At 37.2% G+C, this 11,998-nt stretch overlaps 1 protein-coding gene across 1 annotated transcript in view; it reads right to left on the bottom strand.

Annotated features, from left to right (window-relative positions):
- TOP1 (DNA topoisomerase I) overlaps positions 1–11,998 on the bottom strand; it is a 129,026-nt gene that overhangs the window by 55,742 nt on the left and 61,286 nt on the right. The window contains exons 7-8 of the mRNA XM_007934668.2: positions 10,954–11,029; positions 6,625–6,731 (exon numbers count right to left, since the gene is read on the bottom strand). Of these exons, the coding sequence (XP_007932859.1) occupies positions 6,625–6,731; positions 10,954–11,029 (183 nt within the window). The remainder of the gene's footprint in view (positions 1–6,624; positions 6,732–10,953; positions 11,030–11,998) is intronic.

Raw genomic sequence — 11,998 nt, 5'->3', positions numbered from 1 at the left:
TGCTTATGCACAGAGAGACAGCTCAGGGGGCAGGAGTGCATGGAGGGATGGACACAGGAAAGAGGTAACTAACTATAGGGAGGAAGTGGGAGGGGAGCTGTTGCATTGTGGTAAACTGTGGTTAATGTCATGAGACAAAGTATATGTGAGCCACTGTATGGAAAGTGAATTTGCTCTGTAAACCTTCACCCAAATCACAATAAAAATAAATAAATAAATAAATAATTACGGTCAATAAGCTGTCTACCTGTAAAAAGTCAAATTGGCAAAATTTATGTGTGTGTGTATATGTATATATATTTTGGTGAAAAAGAACAGAGAGTGGTTGCTGAAGCTTATTATGTACACCAAACACTACATGGGATTTGGTTCCTTGGTTTGGGGGTTTAGGATCATGGCTTCATGGAACATCCCAGTTAACTGGCCTAGTAACCTCTGCTCTACCTCCTAGTTTGCTGCATAGTGCCTGGGGTCTTAAAAGCTTGCAATGGTCACCCAAAACATAACAACTGGTATCTATTCACCTGGAACAGCAGAAGGAGGAGGAAAGTCAGGAATAGGTAGAGCTATGGAATGTGTGGATAATTGCATCCATAAAGAACTGCCTCCTTTGCATGAGACCAAAAGACCTGAATGGTACCCAGCTACCATGACTGAACACGTTGAACCAAGTTTCCATAGAAGAATCCTGATCGGGAGGAGGGGGGGGTGGTAAATGCAGAACAGAATTTCAAATGCTCACAGACTTCTGACTTCTTGGAACTGTTAAAGTTGGATGACCCCTTTAACAAATACACTGAGATAATCTTTAAACCTTAAGACCAAAAATATCCCCTGAAGTCTTCTTAAGACCAAACAATAGTTTAGCTGAACTAATTAAAAAAAAAAAAAAAAAATCTGCCTTGAGCATTATGTTTAAGAACAATCTATATGGGATCAAATTGATAACAGCAACTTGAAAGATTAGATAGGAGACTCAGAAGGCAGTAATCTATGTTAATGCCAAAGGAGTAACTCAGAAAAGGAGGGTGACAATATTTATATAACTTGAAGAACATAATCACTGTCAGTAAATGGTACAGGTAGAAACTGTTGGAGTATGTTTTGCTCTATATATTCTCAATAACAAAAAAATAAATAAAATGTGTGTGTATAAAGATACTGGATGACAGAGTGTGTCACCCAAGGAGCTCAGCAACAAGTGGGGGGATATGGAAAGGGAGATATGCTTTACCAAGGGCTTGAAACTTGTTCAGTCATGGCTGGTGGACACAAAGGTAGTGTACACACTGCAGAGCAACCAAGTTTCTTGCATGGTGAATTTTATAAGTAGTTAACAGGCAGTGGTGTCCCACTCAAAGATGAGGCAAATACACATTCAAAGCAGCATGGTCGGCAGACATCTCTGGGAAATTGCTGGCTATTTCTTACTAAAAAAAAAAAAAAAAAACAACTCACTCACTGAGATTGAGCCATTTCCGACTCATAGAGACCCCTCCTTGGGTTTCTGAGGCACTATCTTTACAGAAGTAGATAGCCCAATCTTCCTTCCGAGGAGTCCTACTTGGGTGAAAATCCGCAATGCAAAAGATTTGGTTGCTATGCAATGTGTATGCTGCCCTTGTCCGTCGGCCATGACTGAACTGTTTTCAAAGCCCTGCTTTTACCACAATGGTATGTGTCACAGACATATTTTCTATCCTATTCCAATGCAGGAAAAGGCTTCCTGGGAATGAAGATGTCATGTGAAGTAACAGAGGAAAACAATCCTATGAGAAAGTGCATAATTCAGAAGGCAGGCTGGGAAATAAAGTTCAGCTGGGGCACAGTGAGTTTATAGTACTTATGGGTAATCTGAGATAGTTATATGGGTTGCAGAGGTATTTAGCAGACACAGATAAGTGAATCTGAATAGATGTTGAGTGTAAACCACTTTTTAATAAACATTTTATTTTGAAAATGATCAAACAGAAGAAAATAAAGAATACATTGGACATCATATATTTACCATTATTTATTACAACTGTTAATATTTCATCAATTTCCCATTGTTGCTAAACTATTTCAAAGTACTTTGCAGATATATCTCTGCTCTAGATATTTTAGCAAGTATCTCCATAAAAATACTCTCCCACATAGCTATAATACTATCATTGCAACTAACAAAATTAAGAATTCCCTAGTATCATTCCGATACCCAGTCCGTATTTAAAATTTCCCAATTATATCCAAAATGTATTTTATAGACCAGGACCCTATTGAGAACCACACACTGCAGTTGGTTTGCAAGTCTCAAAAGTCTCTTGTTCTCTGGAATAGACTTCTTTTCACCCTCACATTTTGTTTTTTTGAGTCAGTAAGTTGTCTTACAGATAAATAATTTTAAAACTTCACAGATTTTTAAACTTCACTATTTCTACCTTAAAATGAAAAGCCCTGCAGTTCTATACAATCTTTCTGAAGGCCAATTATGCATATTCTATCACCTTCTTATCATCTTCTAACTCCAACATTTCAAACAACATTCAGAAATAGCCATTAAAATTACATGTGAAGTGGAGAGACAAATAACAGGATTTTCTCCAAATGAGAAAAAATGTGTATGCACCTATAGATGCATATTAGAACATTTGCAAGGCGCCCATTCACAGGAGTCAAAGTAATGTAAAGGGATTCAGACAGAATGTCATGCTTTCCCTTATCCTGGGACTTGGCTCCATTCTTATCAACTCCATTGTTTCTAAATTAAGACTCCAACCTGTTTTTGTGATTCTTCTTTCAAAATGCTTGTCTCGATCCACAGAACCCATTTAAACAAACATATTAAGAGATCCAGTGAAGCACTCAACACTAATCCCCAATTCAAACAGGAAGACAGGATCAAGAGGCTGATGTCACTGGATCAATGGTTATTACTGAACATATGAATTCCTAAGTGCTATGCTGAATTGTGCACCTAACAATGGTTAAAACGGCAACCATTTGTTACATACTTTTCACCACAGTAAGATGAATGAATAAATGAAAGAAAAAATACACACTTAAACATGAAAATGACTTTTCTATGGCAGGCTTGGCTTATGCATTCAAGTTAGGTATCAATTTTACAATAAAATTTGCTTGAAAGGCAGTAAGTAGAAAAGTGCTATAAATGAGTATAAGGCATTAACAATTAAAAAAAGGGTCACTATGAGTTGGAATCAACCGAAGGCATGAGTTTGAAATCAAGTCCCCTTGAAGTGAAAAAGTACCTCATTGTACACTGTAAAATGCATAGGCAATTTAAAAAAATTCACAAATAAAGGTCATCATATACCATAATTTTCTGGAAGTTAATATCTGGAATCAGTTTCTCTGGTTTGAAGAGAATGTCAATAATCCATATTCCAAAATTTATCAATGGTCACTGACTGTATTCATGAACCCTGATTTTTAAGCACAAATTCTTTAAAACATTATAATCCTAATTCCTTACAGCATGTTACTTTCTGCTAAAAGAAACTCAAAATTCAATAAACTCCCCAGTTTCTAAGTCTTTGTGAAGAATTAACTGTTTAGAATTAAGATGGGCTTATGTTCCAATAGGTCAGCCCTGACACAAAGGTGTACTTAACCCAAGGCACTGAGTAAACACCATATAGTGACAATGGCTAACAATTACAGATAAGGACATCTGGGCTAAAGAGAAAGAGCTCTGGTGGCATAGTGGATAAGGCATTTGGCGGCTAACCAGTAGGTCGGCGGTTCACTCACCAGCTGCTCTGCCAGAAGGGAGACAGGGCAATCTACTTCCATAAAGATTTACAGCCTCGGAAACCCAATGGGGTTCGCAATGAGTCAGATTCGACTCGATGGCAGTGAGTTTGGTTTGGTGGGCTGAGAGGTTTTTATGGATGAGCTTGCGTGTACTTCCACCACATGTAACACTGTTTCTATGGGGAAAATGTGGCACAGCAAAGATACACAGAAGGACTTGGATCATTTTTTCACTCTCACAATTATTGAATAGGAAGATTAGGATCAGGATAAGTTGTTTTTGGTGTTTTTTTGGGGGGTCAGGATGGATATGCCTACCAACTTTGGGGGGAAGCAAAAGATCTGTACATCTGTCAAGCTCATATAGTTTGTCAATTATTTTCATGAGATAGTAATAGAAATAGTAAAAATCAGTGTCTGCCATTTAAATTCTTTGACTAGGCTGTCAGTGGCAATCATGCAAGCTGGACTGCTGACTTCAGAGCACAACAAGCAGTCAATGATGACAAAAGGAAAAGGCTGTCAGTAACGAGGCCAACCATTCATATTTCTACCTGTAAAAACTTCCAGTGCACCATCAAGCACTGTGCTTGGGAAGAAGACAGACATTAACAATCAGACTTGAGAAAAACACACATTAGAAGTGTAGCAAAGACTGCTCACCCCAAACCAACCATCTTTAGTTAAAGACTAACCAGTTCCCCTTAAACCAAAACAAAATTAAAAAACAAGGGTCATGGTCCCGCAGAATTAATGTATAGCAACACTGATAAGGTTCAATCCACACAAGCAAAATAGGTTACTAAACTCCTCAAAGGCACCGAATTCTACACACACAGGCTGGTGGACCAGGATAAGAGTATATCTGCATTGGGGCCCAACACAGCCATGGCTCCAAAGGAAGAGGAGAGATAAGATAGCAAGGAGCTGCCGATGACAAGGAAATTAATTTGTTCACTGAATAAGCATTTGGTGAGCACTCACCACAGAACCCTGAGATCTCACAGACTGGTGAGGCGCCGACTCAGTGCCCTCACAACTGCCAATAATAACTCTAATTTACAGTCACTTTATGTTACTAAAAGAAAAAAAAAAACTGTCATTAAAGGTCCAAAAAAAAAGCTTTCAATACTCTATGAATAAAACTCTAGGAAATATCACTGAAAACCTTTTCTAAAGGAAAAAAAAAGAAAGAAAGAAAAACTAGAAAAATAAAAGCCTATGATCTTGTTTCTGTGTGTGACCTCTGGAAAGACCCAGGATCCCTCTGCTGTTTTCCTTAACTGTTTCCCTTTAATCCCATGTCTGTTCACACCAGCAATGCCAACCACATGGCTATGGTGAGCATTTCTGTCACTGTAGCTTTGCTGCTCTCAGCCACTTCCCCAGGTCGCTGATCTTTCCCCTTTCTTCAGAGGTGCTGGGGACATTAATGTTCTAAACTATAAAAGCAATAGAGTAAATGTGTACAAGAGTCCAGAGGGCTAACCCCAAACTACAAATTGTGAAACCCTCAAGGCTGAGCAGGAAAATGGCATGGAGGAGAAGGGAAAGGAGACTTTCATTTTTTTCCTTTTCCTAACTCACACATCTGTAGATCATTTGAATTTCCTCAAAATAAATATAAATCACCACTTCTGACAAAGTAAATAATACAAAGTTTCAAGAAAAATAAGTATAAATACAAAAAAAAAAAAAACTCTCAATGCCGTCAAGTCGGATCCAACTCACAGCGACCCCTCCTTGGGTTTCTGAGGCGGTATCACTACACAAGTAGTGTAGTGATTTTTCCTTCTGATACATACATGTTTATTTTGAAATAACTGAAGATCTTGGGTACAATTCCATTATCTGACACAGAAATAAAATTTACTACTACTCTGTCCTACAGCAGTACTTTCCAAAATTTATTAAGTAGAAAATCAAAGTTCCCCACCTAAAAACACTTTTCAAAAGTAACTGGTTGTTGCTAAACTGACCTCCATAAAGCCTGAATCTTCACTTCCACCACAAAGGAAAACCCATGTTTCTTACATTCAGAACCCTAGATATTTTCACTTACTGATGATCTTTGCTAATGTAAGAGGCAGTAAACAACACCTTTTTTTCCCCATTTCTGATTACTCTTGATCATTTAATAGTCCTAGTTATTCCAACTAAGTTGATCTGTATATAGACACTTTTGATGAAAAAAAAAAAAAAAAGATATGATCAATACATATTACTTACTAACCATTTACCTATTCCTCACTTTTCTACTAGGTTGTTCCTTTCATAATTGTTTTAAAAGAGCTTTTTTCAGATTAGGATTCTCAACACTTTATACTGCAGATGTTTTCCCTTAGAGTTCTTTTTTTTCAATAGTTTGTCTGTTTGCTACATAGATTTTAATTTTGATGTATCAAATATATAAATACTTTGCTTATAACTCTGGTTATATGTCTTGCTTCAAAAGGTCTACATTGTGAAATTATAAAAATATTCACCCATGTTTTCCTGGGGATATTATGTTTCTTTAAACAAACAGGCAGTATTCCCAAAGAGATTTATAGAATAATTCATCTTTTCCCATTACTTTAAATGCAACTTTCTTCATAAGCTACATTCCACACACACATTGACTTACTTCTAGAATCCTTTCTGTTCAGTAAGGTGGGACTTAGTTGAGTCCTAATAGGTTTAGAGTTAGGTAGGGATTTCACAAGGACCAGAAAACTTATTTCAGAAGAATTATTCTAGAGAGATTCACATATGTACTTACCTCACTCCCCCAAGTATCAGGCTACTAATTTTAATAACTCAATACTCTTGTTTAATTAGGTTATAGAATAAAAGAGCTGACACTTTAAACCCAGTGCTGAGATTTACCATTTCCACTTCTGTTCCTCTTCTTTCTTCGGCTTCTTTTTCTTATTATCTGGTTCAGGAACTTTTTTATCTTTATCTTTATTCTTGGGTTTTTTCAATTTACCATCCTACAAAGAAACATGGTGAGAAAGTACTTAAAGAAGAACCAATTATAATTCTAGAAGCAGTTTTTTGGGGGCCACTAAAAAGAAAAACTAGAATCACTTTAGAACTGCAGATCTTGGGTATTATTCCATTATCTGACAGAGAAATAAAATTTACTAGTACTCTGTCCTACAGCAGTACTTTCCAAGCTTCTATGACAAGTGATTACCAGAAAAAGTAATTAAAACCATTCATTCTACCGGGCAATAGTCTGGGAAACTGGATTTTTCAACACCAGTTCAGGAAACTGCTCTTCAAGTAATCCCAGTGTACTATCCTCATTCATTTTTTTCTTCACTTACTTTAAAATCTATTATCTTTAAACCTTTTCAAATACCATCCAACAGCAAGTATGAGAGGCTTTATATTAGGTATTTAACAATTTGAAAAGGATACTTCAGATTCATTCTTGTGGGGGACAACTTTCTATCACATCACTCCTGTACATATATAAAGTCATGATGCAGTGAGCTAATACTTGGGAAGTCCCAAAATGATTACTGATCGCTATCATGGTATTTCCTTATGGCTCCTTTTTGAACTATGAACCTAGATAACCTGATCAGAGTGGCAGAGTAAGAAAGCATCAAACATAAACAAATGCAACTCTACAATACAGGAGGTGAATTTCAACACACATACATCCAAACATAAGATATTCAGTACGAGGGGTTTGCTAATAGAATCTAAATTCTTGTGAAGAATATTTTCCTTTGCCTCAACTACTCAAGATAATTTAAGACATTATTCAACAAGTCCCATACAGCAAGGATAGACAGTTTTAAACCATCTTAAAATCAATTACAGAATGCCAGAGATGGAAAGAACTTTGTGACAATTTGGTCTGAACTCTTCAGGTTGCAATCATGGAAACTCTGAAATAGAGGGTTTGTCACCAGCTCAAGGTCATATATCTGGTATTGATGAGAGCCCAAGTTTACAGGAACAGTATTAGAATGTGGCTCATGGGAATTACTAGAATAAATACTCTAGGACTACATGATAGGATGGCAATCAAGATAGAAATAAATTTGGTTTATAAACAAATGACCTTTGAGAGACAGGAGGGAGGTGAAAGCCTACATACAATACCACACACAGTTTTTGTAGCGCAGGGTCTAAGGCACTTGACTGCTAACCAGAAGGCTGGCGCTTCAAACCCCCCAGCCACTCCTCAGAAGGAAGGTTGGGCAATCTACTTCTGCAGTGGTACCACCTCTGAAACCCAAAGAGAGGTTGCTATGAGTCAGGTCTGATGCCACTGCACACAACAACAACAACAAGAATATATGGAGAAAGTACTAAAGAATCACATTAATTCGTAAGTTTACTATTTAAGTACAAACACACCACAGGAAAGGGAAATGTTTTTAGTTAAGAGATTGTCTTAATAGCTTCTGAACAGCCATGCAGATGGTCCCATCAGGAAACTACTGGCTACACTGTGTATTTTCAAGCTTCAAGATAGGATAATCAGTCAGGGAGAGACATTAGAACAATTCCCAGAAACAAACAAACAAAAACAACCCATAGTCAGGGAAAGAGGTTTAATGACTGATCCTGCCATCTGGGGTCCCTGACATGTTAAGACTGTCCTTCAGTCTGCATTTTCCTTTCCAAAAGAGTGCTAAACAGAACAATAAAAATGAAGTCAACCATTCCGTTTTTTTCCAAATGGTTTAACATTATTAGTAACTTCATCTAAACTCGAGAAAAGGTATTATCTTTCATACATGTAATATAAACATAAAGGCAATGAAGAAAGCACTGGAGAACTAAATGTTTACGTTTCTTTATTGACTATCCTGTACTGATTACTTACCTAACAGGAAAGTGACTGCCTACCAGAAGTACCTCTCAACATTTTACTCTCAATTCCTCCAGCTGGCTCTCATTAACCTGATTTCTGCCAAAAACAGACTTTGTTGTTTTGTTGTCAGGTGTCATTAAGTCTCTTCCAACCTGTCGTAACCCTACAAACCACTCCCCGATCCTGTGCCATCCCCACAATCCCTGCTGTTAGAGCCCATTGTTGCAGTCACTGTTGTCACTCCATCTCATTGAAGGTCTTCCTCTTTTTCACTGACCCTCTATTTCACTAAGCATGATCTCCTTCCCCAGGGACTGACCTCCTGATAACGAGTCTAAAGTACATACAACTAAGTCTTGCCACTCTCCCTTCTTAAGAGCATTCTGACCAGTTGTCAGAAAAACTACAATTCTCTAAATACAAGACCTCATTATCTACCTATGATCAAGTTACCTCCTCATTAACATTCTTAAAATGATTTCCTTAAAGACATTTTTCTCCCTCCTTGTGGAATTAGAGAATCAGCAAAGTTCCACAGAAGGCATGGTAACATAGTTAAGATAGTGTGCTGGATCTGGAAGCAGAATGCATGGGTTCAAATCCTGACTTTACCAATCAGTAGCTGTGAGAACACAGGCAAGAGAGTTAATGTTTCTGACCCTCAGTTTCTATGTCTGAAAAATGGGGATAATAAAAGTACTACTTTTCTCCTCTTAAAGTCGTTTCAAGGATTAAATGATACATATTAAACATGCAGAACAGTGTTTTAGCACACAGGAAGCACCTATTACATTTAATTATACTATTAATGTTATCGTTACTACTACTAAAAGCTCCAGTGGCACAGTGGGTAAGGCATTTATTTGGCTGCTAACCAGAAAGTCAGATGTTCTAACCCACCATAAAGATGTGTAGCCTTGGTAACCCTACAGGGGTTGCAATGAGTCAGAAACAACTGATGACAGTGGGTCATTACTAGTGTGATAGATTACTCTCTTAAGACTCACCACTCCTTACTATCACTTACCATTTATTTATTTATTTATTTAAATTTATTGTATTTAAAAATTTTTGTAGTGTTCCCTCCCCTGGTAACCAACAAAGAAAGTTCCTTTCCATATATAAACTTTTCCTGGACTTTTTACAATAATGAACTAATACAGTATTTGTCCTTCTGTATTACTATCGTTTTTGCTGATATTTCAAGCTCTTGACTTTATACTTGTGAATCCATTTTGCCTAGCTCACTCAGTGGCTAACCTCAAATGCAGCCTAAGGGCTAAGCACTCACCCAATCCCTTCTCTTAGGGAATACATGAATTTCTGACACTTTTTTTCTTTAATTACTTGCTAATTGCTCTTCAGTATAAGAAATAGCGTCAAAAGGAGGAACCGTATTATTTTATTTTAAACCTGCCGCAAACATCGGGTAGAACACTTAATGCATTGAAAATTTAAGAAGGGTCCTAAGCCATAAGAAAGAGAGAAAGGGTGTGCGTATTTCAGGCAGAGGAAAAAGCATATGCTACCCAAAGCTCTGAAGCATGAAAGAGGCTAGTCTGGAAAAGAAATGAAGGAGGCCAGTGTGGCTGGAATAAGAAGATGAGCTGGAGAAGAGACAGGCATGATGAATAGAGAGGTGTGCAGGGTCCAGGTTGGGAGGAGTTGTAGTCAACAATGTGGATTTTATCCTATGTTCAACAGAGACATGTTAAAGACCTTTAAATAGGAATAATTACACAAACTGAGTGATGAGCAAGCTTTGTTAGACATAAGAGAACACTAAGGAACATTCTTGAGCTCTGGTGGTGCAGTGCCTAAGGTATTTGACCACTAACCAGAAGGATGGCAGTTCAAACAGGCCAGGCACTCTGCAGAAGGAAGACTGGGCAATCTACTTTTGTAAAGATTTACCGCATTGGAAAACCAATGGGGGTCACTATGAGTCAGAATCGACTTGATGGCAGTGGGCCTGGTTTTTTTTAAAGGAACATTTTTAGGGAAAAATCTTTAGGCTCACAAGCCAAAATGTGGTTTCTTATGAGCATTTTCCCTGTATGTATGATAAAGGCACAGTCTCTTCAGAAACATCTTCTCAAGCTGGCAGCATAGCTATGAGCAGACACCCAGAAAGCATAAGAGAGCAGAGTCACGGCTGGTTGTCGTTAACCTAAGGCTCTTAACCTTGTGAGCTCACAGAGCTTAAAACTTAACAGTACCACAGTCATCACTTTCATGTAAGAGGTTTTCCAGTATTACCAATACAACAAACAAAACAATAATAAATCCCTAAAACCTAGCTGCCTTCAAAAATTGTTTTATGCAAAACTCACTTCCAAATTCAAGCCCCAAAGGTCCTATGTCTCTTTACTAACCTCTTCTTCTTCTAGTTTTCGTTTCTTCTCCTTCTTGATATCTTCTGTTTTAATTTTCTTAGGTTTATAATCAGCACTAGAAATGGGAACATGAATATCCAGTTAACACAATTTTGACTCAGGAGTTTTCACCCAGAGGATTAGTACCTCCAAACTCTTAGAAGCCTCCAAGGCAGGTGTGGCTATTATTATTCTTGGCTGGACATTCTGTAGTCAAGGCCAATAAGAGTAGAGAAAATAAATGGCACAAAGACTAAACCAAGGACCGACAGCTATAATCCTATACAGAACAAAATAAACAACTTTATACTAAACCCAGGCCTGGAAAGGAAGTGAGATGGAGGAATATACACAAAAATAGGCACCACTATGAGATAAAAATCTGAGAATCAAATGCATAGTGATCAATGGCTACCATAAAATAGTAACTGATATAAGTTCACTGTGTATTTCCCACTTCTTTTTCTACTCACTTTCTACCATAAATTCTTTGTAGATTCTTAAGAGTGTAATGAGCTATACAAGATTGAAAATAATGAATAGGATTTAACCTAAATGAACCTAGGAAAGAGGTACATGTAAGCCTCAAATAACTATTTTGAGTAAGAGCAATTTTATTACTTCCATACACTGAAATTTCACTTGACAGGCAGTTTGCTGGGAAAATTGCTTTAGCAATGAAATTCCCTCTGAGGTAGGCTATGATAAACTTAAAGTAACTTAAAACAATTTAATATTGTTCATTAATTAGGCAGCATTTGGAGAGTACACAATAAACATTTATTACCTTTCCTTTTTAATCAAGAAAGCATATTCTTCTAAAATGTAGATATGTATTCTCCGTTGAAGTCTAAGGTACACTACTTATTTGTTAAGCAAGCCCCACTTCTCACACATGTTTCAAAGAAATCAGTCACCCAGTCCGTTAATCACAAAGCCCAAATGCATACAAGTCAACTGATGCAGTTTTTCTGTGTACTGTAGAGACACACATCGTATTTATTCTTTAAATAATTCCAGCCTCAAAAGTCAAATAGTAAGAAAT

Source organism: Orycteropus afer, unplaced genomic scaffold (assembly GCF_000298275.1).
Source record: "Orycteropus afer afer isolate SDZICR_OR568_19922 unplaced genomic scaffold, OryAfe1.0 scaffold00020, whole genome shotgun sequence".
Taxonomy (NCBI): Eukaryota; Metazoa; Chordata; class Mammalia; order Tubulidentata; family Orycteropodidae; genus Orycteropus; species Orycteropus afer.
Note: the sequence above shows the minus strand (reverse complement) of the source record. Positions and strands in the feature narration are given on the sequence as shown.